Source organism: Bos indicus, chromosome 12 (genome assembly GCF_029378745.1).
Source record: "Bos indicus isolate NIAB-ARS_2022 breed Sahiwal x Tharparkar chromosome 12, NIAB-ARS_B.indTharparkar_mat_pri_1.0, whole genome shotgun sequence".
NCBI classification, from domain to species: Eukaryota; Metazoa; Chordata; class Mammalia; order Artiodactyla; family Bovidae; genus Bos; species Bos indicus.
In genome coordinates, this window is record NC_091771.1 from 31,859,695 (window position 1) to 31,882,630 (window position 22,936).

Below are 22,936 nucleotides of genomic sequence, written 5' to 3' on the forward strand. Positions count from 1 at the left end.
TTAGGTGAGGTAATGAATAACTAACTAGTTCCCTTAAGAATTCCGTGGGTGGTGCTCACACCCTCAGTATGAATTGGTTTGCCTTGTGACCTGCTCCTATCTTTATTTTCTTATCAGGCTCTTAAACTCTACAACCTTTTATCTGGCTCTTCTCCTGAATACTCGCTTGTCATTTTAAAAGGTGTTTAGTCAACTGACATTTCTTTTTTAATTGCAGCTGTAAAGGAGAGAGTCCAGCTGTTGTCACGAAGGAGGAGAGCGTCCTCCATGAGTTATTTGGAACAGATATCAGGTGCTGTGCAAGAAACGAGCTGGGCAGGGAATGTACCAAGCTCTTCACTATAGGTAAGACCGTCATATCCTGTCCTTCTGTTTTCTGTGACTGTTCCTTGGAGACAGTCTGGGACTAATCATCACCCCTTAGGTCCTCACTCAATTTCAAAAATGCTATAGTTCCTTCAGGCCATTTTCAGTGTAATATTATGGATTCTTTCTGTGCTCATTTCTTCATAAGAGACTACTTAATCTCTAAAATATCCTTTTATTTTGGGATAGTTTGTAACATTTAAGATGCCATTAAAATCTTTTTTTTTTAATTTATTTATTTTATTTTTGGCTGTGCTGGGTCTTTGTTGGTGCACGGGCTTTTCTCTAGTTGTGGCAAATGGGGAGCTACTCTCTAGTTGGGGTGCAAGGACCTCTCATTGTGGTAGCTTCTCTTGTTATGTAGCACAGGCTCTAGGGCCTGTGGGCTTCAGTAGTTGCTGCACGTGGGCTCAGTAGTTGCGGCTCCCAGGCTCTAGAGCAGAAGCTCAGTAGTTGTGACCCATGGACTTAGTTGCTCCACAGCCTGTGGGATCTTCCTGGACCAGGGATGGAACCTGTGTCTCAGGCGGATTCTTTACCACTGAGCCCCCAGGGAAGCCCTGAGATACCATTAAAACCTTTATTCTGCAGAATGTTCAGGATATATTGTGTGGTGCAGGGGGGAATCACTTTTCTTCTTACCCGGGATTTTTTCATCTTCTAGATCTAAACCAGACTCCTCAGACCACACCGCCACAATTATTTCTTAAAGTAGGGGAACCCTTATGGATAAGGTGCAAAGCCATTCACGTAAACCACGGATTCGGGCTCAGCTGGGAATTAGAGAATAAAGCACTGGAAGAGGTGAGAGGATGAGCTGGTATTCTGAAATGCAGAAAAATGAACCAAGAATCCAGGTGGAAATCACTCCATTCAAACTCTGTTTTATATTAAAATCTAGGGCAGCTACTTTGAGATGAGTACCTATTCCACAAACAGAACTATGATACGGATTCTGTTTGCTTTTGTATCATCAGTGGGAAGAAACGACACTGGCTATTACACTTGTTCCTCTTCAGAGCATCCCAGTAAATCAGCTTTGGTCACCATCCTAGGTAATGCAGCTGCGCACATAATTTGTACTCATGTTTTTAGTTGTTTTAGTGTGGAGTGTAAGGCAGGTGCTGCAAATTCTGCTTTCAGTATAAGGTTAGTATCAAAAAGTTGAGAGAGAAATTGAATTAGGATAGCTTTGTGAAATCAATACAAGCTGCCCCCTCCCTTCCTTTTCCGGTTAAACCGAGCCTGAGCCTGCTTGAATGCCACTGCTTTTGCACTCATCACATTGTAATATGACCCTCTGTTTGTGGATTTTTGTCTTCCAGTAGGCTGGAAGGTTCCTAAAGACAGGAATAATCCCTTCTATCCTTGTAGTCCCAGACATGGCTGAGAGCCAGACGCAGAATGCACCATTAATAAGAACTACCTGAGCACTGCCCCTCAAGGGCAGAGAGCAGTGGCTGAGAAAACCCAACAAATACTTGTTGTTTAGTCACTTGGTTGTGTCCAACTCTTTTGGGACCCCATGGATTGTAGTCTGCCAGGCTCTTCTGTCCATGGGATTCTCCAGGCAAGAATACTGGAGTGGGCAGCCACTTCCTTTTCCAGGGGATATTCCTGACCCAGGGATTGAACCCATGTCTCCTGCATTGGCAGGTGGATTCTTTACCACTGAACCTTGAGGAAATGGAAATTTGGGTGGGCTGTGTAGGATCTGACAATAACCCTGCTTTAAGTAATCTCAGAGACAGCAATAAATTTTTTTTTAAGTGATCTCAAAAAAAAAAGTGATCTCAGAGTAGGTGGCAGCCTTTAGCCACCTACATTGAAAATGCTGAGAAATAAAAAGATTCTCTTATCAAACTAACAAGGAAGTATTCCCCAGGGAAACCTTGTGCATATCACTGGCTAGACTGTTCTTTTATTTGTGCCCTGAGATTATTTTATGTGGCATAAGTCACGAGGAGGCCGTTCTGACTGAGGGATTGTCGGTGGGTCCCTCTGTGTCCATGGTTCACCAAGCTGGAGGAATCCTCCAACCCCTTGAAGTTGTATGCAAAATCAATAGATGTCTTTATACATTTCTCTGGGAAGAGCATCAATTATTCACATCTAATTCTGAGCGAAATCAGAAGGTGATATGCTCAGGCTTCTAACTGGGGACAGGACTCATGTGTTTCTTGTTGGGCTATCAAATCTCAGTTTTCTTGCTTAAAACTGATGAATAAAAATTTATTTTCTCAATATATTTCCATATGAATCTCATTATCTAATTTAGAAATGCATTCTTTTTTTTTTTTTTTTTTTACAGAAAAGGGATTTATAAACGTTTCCAAATCAAATGAAGATTATGAAATTGACCAGTATGAAGAATTTTGTTTTTCTGTCAGGTTTAAAGCATACCCACAAATCAGATGTACGTGGACCTTCTCTCGAAAATCATTTCCTTGTGAGCAAAGTGGCCTGGATGATGGGTACAGGTGAGTCCAGGAGGCATCATCATTCTTGGCCAGACCCTTCTGGTTACCCTTGAGTGAATGTGCTATCATGCTGATATGGAGGACGAGGAAGCAAGCAGCAGACTTGAGGGCACAATGATAACTCTTTAATCAGTTCAAAGAGTGTAACCTACTCACAAAAAACAGAAAGAACCATTATCAGTTTGAGTCCGGCATTTTCTGAGTCACCCGATAGTTACTTCCTATTTGAGGCTATGTGCTCCTGGCACACGAAGTCTCTCTCAGCCCCTTGGCAGATGACTGAGGAAGTAAAACCCCTGAAAAACAGAAAACGCTACCTATAGGTATATTGATTTGAGTTTTCAAAAAACAAACACAGACATAGCCCAAGGATAAATGCTGAAGGAAAATCTCATTTTCCTGAGGGTTTGTCCAACCGCACTCAGGTTTCTCTTAGGGGAGAAATTCTTCAGCCCCTCTTTGGAAAATAAAAATCAACATGTTTTTAAAGTTGAAGGATAGTTCATTTGCAATATTATGTTAGTTTCAGGTGTATAGCACAGTGATTCATTTATACACATATTTTTTGTTGTTGCGTAGTCACTAAGTCATGTCTGACTCTTTGGCAACCCATAGTTGCCACAAGAGACGATGCCTATAGACCTATATAGTCTATGGCAACCCATAGACTGTAGCCTGCCAGGCTCCTCTGCCCATGGGATTCTCCAGGCAAGAATACTGCAGTGGGTTGCCATTTCCTTCTCCAGGGGATCTTCCCGACCCAGGGACTGAACCTGAGTCTCCTTCATTAGCAGGCGGATTCTTTACCACTGGGAAGCCACCAGGGAAGCCTCTGATACATGCATATATATTCTCTTTCAGCCTTTTTCCCTTTATAGATTATTACAAGATATTGAGTGCGGTTCCCTGTGCTATACAGTAGGTCCTGTTGTTAACCTATTTTACGTATAGTAGTGGGTATATGTTAATCCCAAACTCCGAATTTATCTCTCTTTCTCCTTCCAAAAAACAGCTCTTCCTTGTATATCCTAAGGCTCTGATGCTTCTTATCTCTTAAAACTAATCCCTGGTAACAATGGTTTCAGGATAGACTATGAGCTGAGAGGCATCTGTCATGTCTTAAGCGAGTCAATGGGTTTATGGTAAACCACTGATTCTCAACGTGAGTCCTTATACCAACTGTATAGTAATCATCTGGGTGGATATTAAAAAATGTGGATTCCTTGCTCCCATTTCAGACACGATGAACCAAAATTGGGGCACAATGCCCCAAGGCTACATTTTTTAAAAGAATACTGCACGGTTGATTCTTGGTCCAATTTTTATCACAATATACTGATTCTGCAGTGGTTTTCCCCATCAAAATATATTTTTCTTGACATTACAGCTGACTTGCAGGACACTTGGAGCACAGCTGAACGTTTTTTCAAGGTGCCGTGTCAGGGCTTGGATTAATCTCCTTTGCTAGTTGCTAGCTGTTGACTTTAGATGCTGAAAGTTCAGTCACCAAAGAAACTACAGTCAGAAGTTGGTTCTCTGGGGTGCACCTGTTACCTTTGCTCCTTAATAACTACACTTGAGTAATCTCAGAGGCATATTGCATCCAGAGTCTATGTGTTTAATGAGAACCTCTGGTGACTCCTGTCATAGGTCTGGTCCTGGACTGTACAGTACGGGTCTATCAGCCACACGTGGCTGTTGAGAGCTTGACATTTGGTGCCAGTGGAGATGCACTGTGACGGTAACATGCACAGCAGGTTTTTAGGACTTAGTGTGAGAAATAGGCGGTAAAATATCTCAATAATTTTATCTTGATTATATGTTAAGATGCTAGTATTTTAGATATATTAAGTTCAATAAATCTATCATTACTGTTTACTCCTTTTCACTTTTTTAGGTAGCTAACTGGAAACTTTAATATTATGCATGTGGCTTGCATTATATTCCTGTTGGATGGCACAGGTCTAGGAGACGAGTCAGAGCTGAGCTCTTTTCATCTTTTTAAAAAGTGTTTTATTTATTTAATTTTGGCTGTGCTGGGTCTTTGTTGCTGTTCACCGGCTTTCTCCAGTTGCAGAGAGTGGTGGCTACTCTTGGTTGAGGTGCTCAGGCTTCCTATTGAGGTGGCGTCTCTCGTTGAAGAGCCGTGGGCTCTAGGGCATGCCAAATCAGTTGCCCCACGCATGTGGAGTCTTTCCCAGACCAGGGATTGAACCCATGTCCCCTTCATTGGCAGGAGGATTCTTAACCACTAGATCACCAGGGAAATTCAAGCTCTTTTCATCTTGATTCTTCTCTGTTTCCTGATAACCATGCTATTCTATACCCCAAAGTGATTTGTAGCTGATCCTTGTTTGCTTTTTTATTTTTTAAAAAGAACTTTTGGTTTAGAAGTCAGTTAATTTTTAAAATATTTTACTTATTTCTTTATTCACCTGTGCCAGGTGTTAGTTGAGGCATGTGGGATCCAGTTCCATGACCAGGGATTGAACCCAGGCCCCCTGCATTGGGAGTGTGGAGTCAGCCACTGGACCACCAGGAAATTCCCTTGTGTGTGTTTTAAAAAGCACTCTATAATGCAGAGTTTGCGTGGAACTGTCTATCCTCTCTTGCCCAAACCTCCTAACGTTCAAAGCATTCATTTTTAAAGTAATTAAGAAGGCAGCCTTTGGATGGACTCACAGTCCCCTAACTCAGGGCTTCTCAACAACAGACTGTTGACATCTTGGGCTGGGTAATTCTCCACTCAGGGTCCTGGGGGTGGTGGCGGTGGAGTCTTTCTTCTGTGTGGTAGGATATTCTGCCGAGTCCCAGGTCTCCACCCCATGGATGTCAGTAGCACCACTAACCCCACTTGTGACAACCTAAAATATCTGTGGACATTGCTGGATGTCCCCTGGTGAGAAAAAGTTCCTGTGGTTAAGAACCACTGCCTTGGAGGGGGGCGTCACCCCATTGTCATACGCCCGTATTCTCAACCATCAAACTTTTGAAAGTAGAAGGCAGAGGGCCAGTCCTTCCCCTGCTAGCTGAGTTGACTACTTGCGTTTAGGATGTCCGTGCTGTCCCTTTCCCTGTTCTTTGTGTTGTCACCCAGTGTCAGAGAAGCTCTTAGTCCTACAGGATTCTCTTGCAACATTGATTCAAAGAGATAGATGATCAGTGCAATTTAGTTCAACAAATATTCCTTTAATACCTTCTCAATGGGCTCAGTGCCTTCAGGGGCTACAAGCGTGAACAAGGTGATGTCTCCCCCTCAACTCCCTCAAGTTATGCAGGCGCATTTAAGGGCCAGGGGCCACCTGGGAGGTCGCTGCTATTTGTGCTGGTGACACCTGGCACCATTCTTAAGATCTGACAGACTCACTGATTAGAGGACCCTGTCTCTGATATATATGGATCTCGGGCCAATCTAGTTAATCTGGTTTCATTCCATGATCACAACCTGCATCCCTGACCCCAAGTAGTTATCTTCAAGAGGCAGCTAAATGGATAAATGAGGGAAGATCCTGACGCCTATAGTGCTTGTGCCTCTCACCCCTAGTTCCCGGGTGATACAGTGAGCCTCTTGTGTGCTGAACCCCACTGTGGGGATGGGCCCTGGCATTTTCCTGTCTTTTTAGAAAGGCGTTGTACAATGCCTTGTGCTATTGTACAAGGCAACAGCTACTTAGTAAATAGTCAGCAGCTATTTAGTAAATGAATGAATTCATCATCACCTCCCAGAAATCAACTCAAAATGCACACTCACCACTACACTTGCTGCTGCTGCTGCTGCTGCTAAGTCGCTTCAGTCGTGTCCAACTCTGTGCGACCCCATAGACGGCAGCCCACCAGGCTCCCCGGTCCCTGGGATTCTCCAGGCAAGAACACTGGAGTGGGTTAGCCATTTCCTTCTCCAATGCATGAAAGTGAAAAGTGAAAGTGAAGTCGCTCAGTCGTGTCCAACTCTTAGTGACCCCATGGACTGCAGCCTACCAGGCTCCTCCGTCCATGGGATTTTCCAGGCAAGAGTACTGGAGTGGGGTGCCATTGCCTTCTCCACACCGCTACACTTAACTCAGTATTTATTTTACTTAAAAAGTTCTTGAAGAGCTACAATATTAATTGATGAAAATGATGCAGTGAGTGTGATGGCCCACTTGATTCACAATGCCAGGTGAGACAGAGCCTCCTTCATCATGAAAAAGACACTCAAAATATTGAATAAAAGATGAACGACCAAAAAAATTGAGCACAAGTGCTCTCAACGTCTTCTGCTCTCTGCATGAAGCTCTGTGTTGTAATTGGGGGTGCAGACTAAATTCTGAGTTCTTTTCCTTTTTTTATTATAAAAAGTTCCCAATTTACTAGTGAACTCAGAGGATAATACAGTAAGCGTCCTTTACCCACCACTCAGTTTCAACTATTTAGTCAAACTGAATTTTGCTGGTGAAGTACAGAATTTTCATCATGTGGCAGGAGAGGACTTTAGAAGCAAAGTGCCACCAGTTTTTCTGTGTAACCGAAAGGTCTCGTAATAACAGTACTCCTGAAAAAGCTTTGGTGTGGTCGTGTGTGTGCCAGAAATCTAGCAGCTTCCCCCACCTTCACAGCTTCGTTTCTCCAATTTACTTCCTCAAATATTGCACAGAGTTTATTAGGGTTTGCCTTTATGTTTACGTTTTATGAAATTGTAACTTTCCAGCAGCCCTGATAACCAGGTCCTGGGAAAAGGTTCTAGGATATTTCGTCTGTTCGTTTGCTTAATTTCCTATCTCTGTAGACTTATAAACAAATCTGCCTTAGCTTTTCCTAATTTTATGGTTAAACACACACACACACACACACACACACACCCCAAAACAACTTATTAGGATGTTATAATTATTTAAATAGTCTCTTCTAAGAGACTCTCCTTAGGCATGACAGATTCCTGTATTTTCTTTTTTCCTGAAATATATAATTTTCCAATTCTACCAGTCTGAGTTCTGCCCACAACAGGCATTAACTGAGAGCTTCCTGGTACCAGCGGTATGGTAGAGTGTGGGTTCTGGGTGATGAGCCACAGTCCTTCTCGGGACAAACAGAAAAGCCAGCTCTCAAGTCAATAAATGATATGTGATTGCAGGACTGCATTGAGCTTTTTTGGAAGGACTGTTTTGGTTCCCTGAAGGAGATGAGCCCTGAGTGTAACAAACACGAGGAGATGTTTGCTTGTAGTGAACAGTGGGAATTTCCAAATCCTGCCCACTCAGTTGTAAGGTATTGACCAGGTCATGAAGCCTCACTGAGAACAAAAGAAACTTCTTTGAGCCCTTGCGATGTGCCAGTGTGCAAAGTCCTTTATACAGATCATCTAATTTGATCATTATTCCATTTTATGAAATATGGAAACAGGTTATGTTACTTACCCCAGACCTAGGGCAAAGTCAGTCCCTTTCATTCACTCTTATTTTCTGAAATTGTCTTAAAAAGAGAAAGGATATAACACCCACAATTCCACCACCAGAGTTTATATTTCAGACTTTTTCTATGTAACTGCCATGATAGAAACAGAAGTATAGGTTTTTGTATAAACATGAAATTAATTGTGTCATTTTTTTTAATTGTGCCGTTTGTCACCCAATTTTTCCCTTTAAAATATCATCTTTTGCTTTGTTAATAAGTGTACTATTATTTACGTGATCACTTTTATGGCTACATGGCATTCCACTTTTCAGAAGATTTTATTTTGACTAACTCCTTGATGGGCATTTACTTAAGTTTTTTTTTCTTTGCGTCTTTGTTTTAATGTGACTTTCTGACAAGGTATACCCCAGAATAAAGCTTCTAAATATCTTTTTTATTCAAAATGATTTCCAGACTTAATAAGCCTCATAGTAATGATGATCTAACGCATTTATCATGTTTACTATGTGCTAGGCATAATAATCGGAGAAAGTGATGGCACCCCACTCCTGTACTCTTGCCTGGAAAATCCCATGGACGGAGGAGCCTGGTAGGCTGCAGTCCATGGGGTCTCGAACAGTTGGACATGACTAGCGACTTCACTTTCACTTTTCACTTTCATGCATTGGAGAAGGAAATGGCAACCCACTCCAGTGTTCTTGCCTGGAGAATCCCAGGGACGGTGGAGCCTGGTGGGCTGCTGTCTATGGGGTTGCACAGAGTCGGACACGACTGAAGCGACACAGCAGCAGCAGCAGCAGCAAGCATAATCATTGGAGAAAGAAATGGTAACCCATTCCAGTATTCTTGCCTGGAAAATCCCACGGACAGAGGAGCCTGGTGGACTACAGTCCATGAGGTTGCAAAGAGGCAGACACAACTTAGCGACTGAACAACAACTAGGCACTATTATAAGCAGTTTATGCAAAACTGCTTTAATAAAAATTTAACAAAAACTACTCTAACAACCATATAAGTTGTTAGATATACCTTCATTTTGCAGATAAGGAAATCAGAACAGAGAGTTTCAGTGACTTGTCCAAAGTCACACCACTGGATAATAGCGGTGTGCATTAGTCACTCAGTCACACTTGACTCTTTGTTACCCCATGGATTAGAGCCCACCAGGCTCCTCTGTCCATGGGATTTTCCAGGCAGGAATACTGGAGTGGGGTTGCCATTCCCTTCTCCAGAGAATCTTCCCGACCCAGGGATGGAACCTGGGTCTCCTGCATTTCAGGCAGATCCTTTACTGGCGGAGCCACCAGGGAAGCCCGGGTGATAGCAGAGTCAAAGCCTGTGTTTGTAACCATCACTCTGGTACTGCCTCTGGACACCAGTTCATTTCAAATGTTCAAGATTCTCACACCCAGTGTGTGAGAGAACAAACATACAGGTGTGTGCTTTGCTTATTTAGAAATAAAAGTGTGCCTCCTTTTGAAGTTTGCCATGCTTCACTATTGGGGATTTTTCTTGATTTAAAATGTTTTGAAATTTTTCTTTTATTATATTTTGGCCATGAGGCATGTGTCATCTTAGGTTCCCCACCCAGGGATCGAACCCACGCCCCCTGCATTGGAAGCATGGAGTTTTCACCACTGGACTGCCAGGGAAGTGCCCACTATTGGGTTTTTAATGATTATATTTCCCCAGGATTCTGGGCTGCCCTGAAATAAAAGCAAGCTTAGTATTATGTAGAGTGACATAAAATCAGCAGCATCTCTCCCACCCCTGTGTCTGACCCTGGACAGAAACATGTGTGGACCGGGTTCAATTTCAGCCAGACTGTGCCCGCTCCACACCCCGCTGTCTGAGTGGGCAGGGTCTCCTGATGGGGCCTCCCTCAGTGCCACGTGGAGTCCCTCAGTCTTGCCAGCCCCCAACTCTCCGGTTTCAGAAGCTCTCAGCTTCCCCAACCTGCACTTTATTATTCCCTGTCCTCCAGTTTGTCTTTCATCATCCCTTGCTCTTTGAACAAAGCCTTCTTTCTAGTGAAATTACTCCCTGCGCTGCTGGAAATACTTGTGACTTCTCAACTCCTCCCCTCTGGCTGCTAAATGAAAACTGAAAATCACCTGCATTTTGCTCATAACAGAGGAGAAATCCCTTCTCATTTATACTGAGAATACATCTTAGTCACCAAAGGTGTTTCACCATGAACTCGTCTCCTGATCTCCCATCTCCTGCCTGCTGGCCATTTTCAGAAAAGTCCCAGGGAAAGAGGAAGTTTTGAAACTCCCTGGTCCTAACTGGTTAGTCCTCCTGGAGTTTCCAGGGGAGGGTCAGCACTGCAGTCGTTGCCCTTAAAGGGGTCAACGGCCATAAATAGGACAAGTGGACAAGCGGTTGAGGAGGACCTGAATATTCAATTTTTTGTCCGGGCTGTTTCTGTGACCAGTTTCCTGCCTGGAAGAGCGAGAACGTTTCAGATACTATCTCATCTGTCCATGGCAAGTCAGGCTCCATTCAGACAGCACAAGAGACTTAGGAGGGAAACCGTTCAAAAAAAGATTTCTGAGACTTCCCTGGCAGTCCAGTGGTTAAGACTCTGCACTTCCAATGTTTGATCCCTGGTCGGGGAACTAGGATCCCACATGCCAAGTGGTGCAGCCGAAGAAAAAATAAAAACAATGCAGTCTCCACTTAAAAAAAAAAAGACAAACCAGATTGCTTTGGTCTATGCAATTATCAATTGTTGTACTGGTCATTTCTTTATCAAATTGAATGATGCTTTTAGCATGGTCCCTGGCCAACCAGTCTGGCTTCTTTTTAAATCTCTTGTTCCTTTTCAGAGTCTTTGGCTATTGTCCAGTGAGACTTACATTTTCCCTTGTGGACATACATCTTTCTCTTAAACCCTGCCTTCCTAAAGTCTGGGAGTGCACGTAGTGTTGCTTACTTTTCTCCCTTAAAGTTATAATTTGGCTTTCCCCCCATCTTTCTGTCATTTTCTACTGCAGCAACCATTTCCTTCTCGTTGTCCCGAAGTAGGTCAAGATAAGAAAGTCCCCTTTTTGCCTCTTCAGCCTTCTTTTTAACGAGGCAAACAAAAAGCATGTTAGATGCTCACTTGGTAGGAAATGGAATCTCCCATCACTGTCCACAGTCAGAATTACCTTTGAGCTTCCAAGTTAAGGTTGCAGAACGTTGGCGTCAGGTAAACTGGTGCTCAGAAGCTGCTCTGTCGGTTGCTAGGCGGGTGGTTCGACTCAGGAATCAGCTGGGATTCTGGTCTCTCCTTCGTCTTCACATCTGGTCCAGCACCTGCTGCCCCTCGTGGTCCTGGTGCCTCTTGGGTTGGCTGTTTCCGCTCCCTCCCCGTTTTCCCTGCCTTCGACAACACTCCTCTTTTCACACTCTGAGCTCTCAAGTCTGACCTTTTACTTGTCTCCCACGACTTCCCACATTGCACTGTAGCTGCACATTTACCTGTCTGCCTTTGAACACTTCGTTCTGTGAGAACAGAAATCTGATTTTTCTGACTGACTGTTGTATTCTGAATTCCTCCCACAAACAGCCTGTGCCATTGATGGGAGAATGAATGAGTGAATCCATGAATGAATGAAGGACTTGCTGCGTATTTGAACAACTACTTCCAGACTTCCCTCCCATACACTTTCCTGCTGCATTTCCCTCTCAACTGAAATACTGTTCATCACTTTCCTCTCCTGCTTAGGAGTCCACAGCATCCTCTCCCTGCTTTCTCCATCAGGTCTAAATAATTAGGTTGTTTTCCAGGGTCCCTGATCAGTTGGCCTAACTTGATCCCCTGTACGATGTACCTGGTAGGTATAACGGGTAATCCCCAATACCAGATACCTGGTAGGTAAGATGGATGAGCACTCCAAGAAGATACTAGAGCCTGCTGAGACCACCCAGAGATTTCTGGACAAACTCAGTGGATCTGAGCCCTCATCACTGTTAATTGCTATGGGAGTCAAGGGCTGGTCATAGGTCCTGCCGTGGACCAACTTCAGAGAGCTGTCCTTTCAGAAGGTTGAGGGGTCATGGGCTCTGCCACCCGCCAAGGTTTTTCCATGTTTCTGGGAAGTCAGACTAGTCTGGAATGGATGTAACCGTAGTGGCTAGAACCTTCTTGTCTCTCTTAGGAGCCCCAGCCTGGATCAGTGCTTCTCAACCTTTAATGTGCATGTGAATCACAAGGAAATCATCTTAAAATGCAGACTCTTAGTAGGTGTGTGTGTGGGGGTGGAGGGGGATTGGGACTTTGTATTTCTAACAAATTCCCAGATAATATCGAGGCTGATGCTGCCTGTTTATGGACCACGCTTTGAGTAGCAAGTGAAGACACCTCCTGTCCACTGAGCTTGAGAAACTGAAGTGTCTCCAGGGAGACTCTTCCCAAGCACACCATCACTCATTTCAGCATCTCCTCAAAGAATCTGGCTAAGTCTGTCTTTAACTCTTTTTCCAACAGCATATCTAAGTTTTGCAACCATAAACACCAGCCAGGACAGTATATCTTCCATGCAGAAAATGATGACGCCCAGTTCACAAAAGAGTTCACACTGAATATAAGAAGTAAGTGAAGAGGGTGGGGTGAATGGAGAGAGTAGCATGGAGGCATACATTACCATATTAAATTAGATGGCCAGGGGGACTTGCTATATAAGGCAGGGAGCTCAAATCGGGGCTCTGTGACCACCTACAGGGATGGGACGGGGTGGGAGATGCGAGGAGGGTCAAGGGGAAGGAGATGTACATATACCTATGGCTGATTCATGCTGATGTATGGCAGAAACCAACGCAATATTGTGAAGCAATTATCCTCCGGTTAAAAATAAATCAATCAAAATTAAAAAAGAAGTGAAGTAGTCAAGAAATTTTATTTCACTCTTGTGACTCCTTAATGATGTATTAACTCGGACCAGAAAGAGCTAAGCAATGGCTTAGGGAAGGAGTGTGATGAAACTGTGTTGACCTGTGGAAGTGTTCTGAAATTGTACTTTCATATCTCCTGGCTCTGTTGACACACAGACCTCTTTCTGGGCTCATCCTTTTAAGTTAAGATGCTGAGTCCATGTCCTTTCTGAAGGGGCTTTAGTGTGTCACTTTATTGGTTTTAGTACTTTGAAAGATCATGTTAAGAAAAGGCCAAAAGTCATACTACCTGCCATTTAGTTGTTTTAATAGTTTTTGTTCCTTCGGTCTATGAAAAGAGGAGAGTACCTTTCGTTGGACTTTTTCTGCAGATGCTTCTCCTGAAGCTAAGACTCATTTTAGGCTGAGCAAGTAGATAGAGTCTACACCTGCGTTCTCTCCAGGAAGGGTCTAGTGTTGGCCAGGGGGTGCTCCCCAGAGAGGTGGCAGGGCTGCCTGCACCGAAGGTGACGTGACAAGGGGAAAGGACCTCCTCTTTGAGTCCTGCCTGAGACACCCTCCAAGAAGCACAACTGCTTACAGTGCACGGGCAGCCTCTATAAACCTGACTTGGAAAGCCTTTCTGAAAAGTGCATTACTCCATGAGCTTGTTTTTCCTCTTGTTTTCTACAGGGAAACCTCAAGTGCTGGCTGAGGCATCTGCAAGTCAGGCTTCTTGCTCCTCTGATGGGTACCCTATACCATCTTGGACCTGGAAGAAGTGCTCAGACAAGTCCCCCAAGTAATGAGGACCTTGGCCTCTCTTGTGTTAGAAGAACATGAAACTCTCTCTGACATACTGACGCTTTCTCGTGAATTCAGTTTAAGAAGAAACGCTAGAGCATTTCAAATGCTTACCTTCCTAGTCAACCATAATTCTCAATGATCAGATTGTTTCTGATAACCTATAATAGATGTGTCTCTTACAGACCCCATTAGAGAAACCCTCACTTCTAATCTGATGACAGCCACGCCCCTCTGACTTCTCTGCCATTTCTTTTCAGCTGCACAGAAGAAATCACAGAAGGAATTTGGAATAAAAAGGCCAACAGGAAAGTGTTTGGACAGTGGATATCGAGCAGCACGCTGAACATGAGTGAGGCTGTCAAAGGGTTCCTGGTGAAGTGTTGTGCCTATAACGCCCTCGGCACGTCCTGTGAGACAATCCTTCTGAGCTCACCAGGTAGACAGCAATCACTATTGAAACATGCCACCTTCAGGAATTCCCCACTAGAAGTTAAGCCCTGTCTTTGGCTTTTATTTGGGGGAGTTTTACAAGAGTGTGCAGATTCAGTGTGTGAGATGAGAAAGCTTTTTGAGTCAGGCAGGAATCCCCAGTGAATATACATGTTCTGTAGTTTAAGGGCAGAGTGACTTCTACTGATGTTACTGTAACTCATGAATTCAGGTAATGTGGGTAGAACCCCAAACTCCTGATATAGTGGGCATCTACCCTGACAACCCTGGTGGCTCAGTGGTAAGGAATCTGCCTGCGAAGCAGGAGTCTCAAATTTGATCCCTTGATCAAAAAGATCCCCTGGAGAAGGAAATGGCAAACCTCCAGGTTCTTGCCTGGAGAATCCCATGGACAGAGGAGCCTGGTGGGTTACAGTCCCTGAGGTCGCAAAGAGTCCGACGCAACTTAGCGACTGAACAACAGCAACAACAAACAGAGATCCAGATCCAGGGAGACAGATTTAGTAATTTGGAGTCTTTACCTCTTTCCCTTTCAGTTGATCTCCTTATTTGCCTTTTAGCCTGCTGTTTTATCATTTTTGGTTTGATATTTAGAGCCCTCTGAAATTAAGCAATTCTGAAACCTGGCCGCCTACACTAATGGTTTAGAATCACCAGCATCCCCAAACTAACTTCCCCACATTCATATGACAGCTTCATTGTGGGAACACAAGTTTCTTTTTTTTTTCAAATTGAGGTATAGTTGATTTACAATGTTGTTGTGTTAGTCTTGGGTGTACAGCAAAGTGATGCAGTTTTATATGTGTATTCTTTTTCAAATTCTTTTCCATTATAGTTTATTACAAAATACAGAATATGTTGATAGTTCCCTTTGCTGTATAGTGGGACTGTGTTTTTTGTCTACTTTATGTATAGTAGAAAAACATTCTTGATTCAGTCACACGTGTGACTTTGCAGATTCTTTTCCATTATAGTTTATTACAAGGTATTAAATATAGTCCCCTGTGCTATATACTAGGACTGTGTTGTTTATCTATTTTATATATGGTAGACAGACTTCTTCTTTTTTTTTTTCTAATCTGGCTTGACTATCCTGTGGGTTTAAATAGGTGTAATCCTTAAAACCCCTAGTAAATGATTTTTTACACTGGGCTCAGAGGGACTCCCCTGACTGACCAGTGGTTAAGACTCTGTGCATCAATGCAGGGGGCATGGGTTCCAACCCTGGTCAGGGGACTAAGATCCCACATGCCAGAGGGTGTGGCCAAATAAATAAAATGGGTTCAGAATCATCTAAAATTTTCTGGGAGGGAAGTGTTCTTTATATGAACATGGCCTGATTTTTCTGTGGGCTTCTGTGCATAGAGGGCTTGTAAGCATCACAAATAACAGCCCCTCAGACAGGATGTGAGAGATTGCAGCGAGCCTGCGATCTCCGGGTTCTCACCCACTGCTCCGGGATGCTCTTCTGTTGCAGGGCCCTTCCCTTCCATCCAGGACAACATCTCATTCTATGCGACAATTGGCCTCTGTCTTCCCTTCATTGCCGTTTTAACCATGCTGATTTGTCACAAGTACAAAAAGGTAAAAGCAAAGGTTTAAAAAAAAAAGCTGTCACTGTGTCCCATATCTAAAGAATGCCCTGTGGCTAACTGACTCATTATTTCCTCTCGGAAGCAATTTCGTTACGAAAGCCAGCTGCAGATGGTGCAGGTGACCGGCTCTCTGGATAACGAGTACTTGTACATTGACTTCAGAGAATATGAGTATGATCTCAAATGGGAGTTTCCAAGAGAAAACTTAGAATTTGGTAAGAATCGGATGTTTCACCTGTTTCCTTCCTGTGGGAAAATCCTCAGCGAACGCTCACTCACTCACCACGTGTCTTGCAGGGAAGGTCCTGGGGTCGGGTGCTTTTGGAAAAGTGATGAATGCGACCGCCTACGGAATTAGTAAGACAGGGGTCTCCATCCAGGTTGCAGTCAAGATGCTGAAAGGTACAGAGACGCGCCAAGAGGGGAGGTGCCGCCTGCCACCTCCTCTTTTCCATCATGGTTATGGGTACTGCTTGCCCGGCTTCAAAGCTTAAAAGGGAGTGAGTTGGGGTTGGTGTCCACTAAGTCATGAATATAGAACTCAAGTCCACCTCTTCTTCCTCTCCTCTGTCTGCTTAGGTGCTTTTCAGCTTTGGGGTTACCGTTGCTACAGGCAGCTGTGTGTCTTACATGGTGACATGGGCGCCGGGTAGAAGAGGGAATCGGTGCCTTCTGTATCCCCACTCGTTTCTCACCCCTCCCTCCCAACATCCTTTGTGAGCATCATTCACTTAGCAAGAGTGCCCCCAGCTGGCTCTAAGTGATCATGAGCCCACCCTCCACTGCCTCCACCATGAACTAAGTCTAATGGGCATTTTTCTGTCCTCATGTTGCTTCAATTTTCAGCACCAGTTGGCACGATCGACGGTTCCCTCCACCTTTATGTGCTCTCTTCCTTCAGTTTCCATGGCGCTGTATTCTTCTGGTTTCCTCCCACCCTCTGACTGCTGCACTGTCCTTGGCTGCTCCCTCATCTTCTCATCCATCTCTCACGTGGAGTTCCTGAAGGCTTACTCAGGGTCCCACTTTCCTTTCCACTCCTCATACTCAAGGGCTGTCTCAGCTCGCCCATGACCTCATCCCGTGTACCAATGGTTCTCACGATTGCATCTCCCTGCTAAGCTTTGGGTTATGTCCACATGCCTGAATGTCTCCAGGGTCCCTCAAAGACAGCCTATCCAAAGTGGACTCTTCCAACCCTGGCCCTTGGTTGATACTCCCTCTCTCACCGGTTGGTTATAAGTACCAGTGACTGGCCACGGGCCACCCAGTTGGGCCAACCAGGGACCTGGGACTGACTCATCCTAGAAACCATCCTCATTGTAACTATTCCTACCAGGCTTCCTGCAGGTGCCTCTTGAGTCCATCCTCTTTTCTCTTAACCCCTGTTACTGCCTGTCTCTTCTGAATGGATGCACCAGCCTTCGAAGAAGCTACTCTATATGCACTCTAACCTCCTTCTGGATTCTGAAGCCCAAGTGATGCTTCTGAAATGCAAAGCTGGGCACATAATTTTCCTACTTAACCTTCCCAGTTGCTTTCATCTTGCACAGTCCACACAGCCCAGCACGACGTGGCTGCAGCTCTCCTCTGCCCTCGCAGCTCTCAGTTCCTCTGGAGTGACGTGCTCTTCCCGCCTCAGGGCCTTTGCACATCCATCCTTCCCCTTCCCCTTTCACGGCGTCACCGCCTGCTCCTCCTGTAGATCACAGCTCAGATACCACTTCCTCTGGGAAGCCGTTCTCACGCCCCAGATGAGCTCAAGTTCCTTGCTAGATGCTATAGCCTAGCTCCCTCTGGGCTTTTCCCTCCCATAAAATTGATCACAACTATAATTACATGGCTGTTTAGTTATTTAACTAGTGTGTTAGCTGCCCCCGTAGTCTGCAAGCCTCATAAGGGCAGATCTGTATATTTTGGATGCTGTCCTCTATCTCTTTCTTTTTCTTTTTTTAAATTTCATTGGAGTGTAGTTGCTTTGAGGTTTCCTGGGGTAAAAAATCCATCTGCCAATGCAGGAGACGCAAGAGACGTGGGTTTGATCCCTGGGTTGGGAAGATACCCTGGAGTATAGGAAATGGCAACCTGCTCCAGTATTCTTACCTGGAGAATTTCATGGACAGAAGGAGCTGGTGGGCTACAGTCCATGAGGTTGCAAAAAAGTCAGACACAACTGAGCGCACACTCACACGTAGTTGCTTTGCAATGCTGTGTTAGTTTCTGCTGTACAGCAAAGTGAGTCAGTTACACATAATACGTATATTTCCTCTTTTTTAGATTTCCTTCCCATTTAGGTCACCATAGAGCATTATGTCGAGTTCCCTGTGCTCTACAGTAGGTTCTCATTAGTTATCTATTTTATACATAGTATCAACAGTGTATATATTTCAATCCCAGTCTCTCAGTTCATCCTACTCCGCCACCCCTTGGTATCTATAAGCTTGTTCTCTGTGTCTGCTTTGCAAATAAATTCACCTGTACCGTTTTCCTAGGTTTCACATATAAGTGATATTGTATGGTATTTGTTTTTCTCTTTGTGACTTACTTCACTGTTTGACTGTCTCTAGATCTGTCCGTGTCTCTGCAAACGACACAGTCTCATGCCTTTTCATGGCCGAGTAATATTCCATTGTACCTCATCTTCTTCCTCCATTCCTCTATTGATGGACATTTAGGTTGCTTCCATGTGGTCCTCTTTCTTGATCTTGGCCCATCCAGTGACTTCAGGACTTCTTCCTCATCCTTCCCACTCTGAGTTCACTTGGTTAACTCCTGTTTTCCCTCAGGTCTCAGCATAAACATTTAGTATCCCCTTCCCCACCCTCCCCAAGTCTGAGTTAGGTGTCCCTCTTGTGTGGGGCAGCATGCTACATTCATTTTCCATGTGGCATTTGTTTTTTATTTTTATTGAAGTATAATTTATACTGAAGTATGATTTATAGTGCTGTATTAGTTTCTGCTATACAGCAAAGTGACTCAGTTGTACATATTGTGTACATTATTTTTTATATTCTTCTTCGTGATGGTTTATCATAGGATATTGAATTTAGTTCCCTCTGCTATACAGTAGGACCTTGTTGCTTGTCCATCCTATAGATAATAATTTGCATCTGCTAACCTCAAACTCCCAGTCCACCTCTCCCCCCCACGCCCCTCCTCCTTGGCAACCACAAGTCTGTTCTTTATGTCTGTGAGTCTGCTTCTGTTTCATCAATAGATTTGCTCGTCCCATATGGCATTTAATGACACTATGTTCATTTACTTGTCTCCCCTTTCAGGGGGGCTCTGAGCTCCAGGAAGACAGGGGCTGTGTCTTTCTACTATTTATTCCCCCCAAGTCCTGGCACATTGCCTCCTACCCAATAGGCATTCAATAAATACTTGTTGAATGAATGAATGAAAGTCAGGTAGTGGTATATGAAAGTGCTTTGAAAAAGTTAGGGTCGTTGTAAAGTATGTCCTTTGGGTCATGAGGAACAGGACATGGACACCCGAAAGGCACGAATCCTTGTACAACGTGAGGCAGCAGGAGATGGGACGCAGAGTGGGTCCCGATGTCACTCCTAGGCCAAGGAGTTGGAAATCCAGATGCTCCTGAGAGCTCACACAAGTCAAAGTAGGTGTACTGAAGCTCTGGAAAAGCCGCACAAAGGCTAGCATCTTCCAGGATGAAACAATGACACCCAGAAATAGCCAATCAAATCTCCATTGAATGTAAAGAAACAGAGGGGTGGGTGCCTGGAGGGCAAGATCCTGAGACCCTGCCCTGGCCTCTAGGGCTCCAGCAGCCTCCTGGCAGCGGCAGGTGTCCTGACTACCTGGGCACATTGGCCTCAATAACAGGAAATCTTTAAATTCACCAATAAGTACCTCCATGCCACATTTCTAAGCAAGATGCCAAGTAAAATTTGCTAAACTATCTAGCCTTACTCCAGGGGAAGTAGTAGATACATTCTAGCCTAGTCAGCAGGTCCTCATTAACAAGTAAGGAGTTTCTTGAGAACTTGGTCGGTGAGAATTGGTCCTCCCTGACCTTCTCTCCAGGTTTCCCAGGTAGCTCAGCAGTAAAGAATCTGCCTGCCAATGCAGGAGACGTGGGTTGGCGGGTTCAATCCCTGGGTGGGGAAAACCCCCAAAGAAGGAAATAGCAACCCACTCCAATATCCTTGGCTGGAAAATCCCATGGACAGAGTAACCTGGAGGGCTACAGTCCATAGAGTCACAAAGAGTCAGAGCCACCTTAGCAACTGAGCACTCAGGCAGCTTGCATGACCTCCTGACCATTGGATTCCTGACAAATTTAAGGTTCTAGATCTGAGGATCACAGGCTGGAACCCTCACTAACATTCCCATCTTGTCACTCTATGACTTCAACAAACCAAGAGTCAAAAAAAAAAAAAAAAAAGCATGCTTCTCCCTTCAGCATATTCATTAACTTCTACTGTGGAGGAAAGTCATGTGTTATTATTTTTTTTCTTTTCTTGTTTAAGGGTCAATTCTAAAGGTTTTTATGTTGCATGCAGAGTAAAGTCCAGTAGAAAAAGCACATTATTTGATTCAACTTTCATGCTGCAATCTTTGAAATTCTGCCTTAAAACATAGTGCATTACTATTCAAAATGTTTGTATTATTGAATGTATTTTAAAACTCTTATGCAAATCTTCTCTGAACAGAGGAAGATTTTAATTTATCAAATAATCTAAAATACCTATTTTACTTCCATTTTTCATTTGTGATGCCCTGCCATTGACAGAAAAAGCAGACAGCTCGGAGAGAGAGGCTCTCATGTCTGAACTCAAAATGATGACCCACCTGGGCAGCCACGAGAATATTGTGAATCTCCTGGGGGCGTGCACCCTGTCAGGTAACCGGTTCCCACTCAGATCACCTAGAAGATTTTAGCCTGGAGACAAAGATGGTGTTTGTTGTCCTGTTTCTCTCCTTTTCTCAGTCACAGTGTGGGCCCCCAAACCCAAGTGGGATTAGACATACAGTGCTTCAGGGTTAAATGCATCAGTGTAGACAATGCCAGTCTTCACTGGGCAATGTCATGGAATTCTAACTTACTTAAAAGGAATTCCCTGGCTATCTAGTGATCAGGGGCCTTCCCTGGTGGCTCAGTGGTAAAGAATCCGCCTGCAGTGGAGGAGACACGGGTTCTATCCCTGGGTCAAGAAGATCCCCTGGAACAGGAAATGGCAACCCGCTCCAGTATTCCTGCCTGGTGAATCCCATGGACAGAGAAGCCTGGTGGGCTACAGTCCATGGGTTCACAAAGATTGGGACATGACTTAGGCACTGAACCATCACCACCACCAGTGGTTAGGACATGGCATGTTCACTGCCGTGTCCAGGGTTCAATTCCTGGTCAGGGAACTAAGACTCTGCAAGCCTCGTGGCGTGACATGGCAAAAAAGTTAAATTAAAAAAAATAATAATAACAACATCGCAAGCACATTTTGTGTTTCTCTACCTGCCCAGGAGGTGCTTCTCCCTGGCTGCAGAGCTTGGCCACTGCCCCAACTGGGCTGCTTTAAATAAGTACAGCCATGGAGGGCCTTCAAACTCTATTCTCCGAGAATCCAGTGGAGCCCACGCTCTGATTCTCTCCCTTCTGCCTGGAATTGCCCGAACCCTGTGCCCAAACGTCACTCCTTTGGGGTCAGCCAGCCAGAAATAAGGAGAAAATGGATTTAAGAGGTGCATGCGTGCTAAGTCACTTTAGTCAGGTCTTTGCAACCCCATGCACTGCAGCCCGCCAGGCTCCTCTGTCCATGGGATCTCCAGGCAAGAATTACTGGAGTGGGTTGCTGTGCCATCCTCCAGGGGATCTTCCCAACCCAGGGATCAAACCTGCATCTCTTGCTGTCTCCTGCATTAGCAGGCAGATTCTTTACCACTAGCAGCACCTCGGAAGCCCTTTAAGAGGTGACTAGGGATATATTCGGAGAAGGCAATGGCACCCCACTCCAGTACTTTTGCCTAGAAAATCCCATGGACGGAGGAGGCTGGTAGGCTGCAGTCCATGGGGTCGCTAGAGTCGGACACGACTGAGCGACTTCACTTTCACTTTTCACTTTCATGCATTGGTGAAGGAAATGGCAACCCACTCCAGTGTTCTTGCCTGGAGAATCCCAGGGACGGGAAGTCTGGTGGGCTGCCCTTTATGGGGTCGCACAGAGTTGGACACAACTGAAGCAATGCAGCAACAGCAGCAGCAGGGATATATTTCTCCCTCCTCAGGCAAACCACAAATCAGCATATATTTACCAAGTGGTCCCAGTGCAGGCAGCATATTATTATCCATTGTAAACTGGAGAATCCTGGGGGCCAGTGGTTATTGGCTGAGCCAAAGTGGAAGGCAAGAAGAGACAGCTTTCCAGAGTCTGGACAAAAAACTGAAATTGACTTTAAAGTCCAAGATGAGATAGGTTCGGAGAGAATTGTCTTCCCCCCTCTCCCCACCAAGTTCTCATAGAGTGAGGTTTCTGCTACACAGATGTCTAAAAAAACTATGTGGTGTCTGTATACCTGGAATTAAAACCGTCACTATTTCAGGACCAATTTACTTGATTTTTGAATACTGTTGCTACGGCGACCTTCTCAACTATCTAAGAAGTAAAAGAGAAAAATTTCACAGGACGTGGACGGAGATTTTCAAGGAACATAATTTCAGTTTTTATCCCACTTTCCAATCACACCCTAATTCCAGGTAAGAGACTTAAAATAATACATTACAGAGCAGACAAAGTATGATGGTTAAATGCATCCCACCAGCCAGTTTCTAAGGGCCACTGTCCAGCACAGTGTGGTCTGTGTGTTTGAAGACCTAGGAGGGTCATTTATCTTTGCCATAGTTTCCCTGCTGATATGAACAATGAGGTTTCCCCTGTCCTACAGTACAGACACTGTAGCTGAACCAGTGATTTCAGCCCACTTGCACAATCACATCCTAGACATATATTCAGTTTTAGGAAAGGTGAGTAA

The 22,936-nt window shown here is 44.5% G+C and overlaps 1 protein-coding gene across 2 annotated transcripts in view; it reads left to right on the forward strand.

Moving 5' to 3' along the window:
* The window catches only part of FLT3 (fms related receptor tyrosine kinase 3), a 70,100-nt gene that overhangs the window by 34,583 nt on the left and 12,581 nt on the right, over positions 1-22,936 (forward strand). For both annotated transcript variants that reach the window (XM_070800245.1, XM_070800244.1), the window contains exons 6-17: positions 218-345; positions 1,031-1,170; positions 1,268-1,421; positions 2,678-2,846; positions 12,715-12,818; positions 13,791-13,899; positions 14,162-14,340; positions 15,832-15,938; positions 16,032-16,164; positions 16,247-16,351; positions 20,703-20,813; positions 22,508-22,661. In XM_070800245.1, coding sequence (XP_070656346.1) covers positions 218-345; positions 1,031-1,170; positions 1,268-1,421; positions 2,678-2,846; positions 12,715-12,818; positions 13,791-13,899; positions 14,162-14,340; positions 15,832-15,938; positions 16,032-16,164; positions 16,247-16,351; positions 20,703-20,813; positions 22,508-22,661 — 1,593 coding nt within the window. The remainder of the gene's footprint in view (positions 1-217; positions 346-1,030; positions 1,171-1,267; positions 1,422-2,677; positions 2,847-12,714; positions 12,819-13,790; positions 13,900-14,161; positions 14,341-15,831; positions 15,939-16,031; positions 16,165-16,246; positions 16,352-20,702; positions 20,814-22,507; positions 22,662-22,936) is intronic.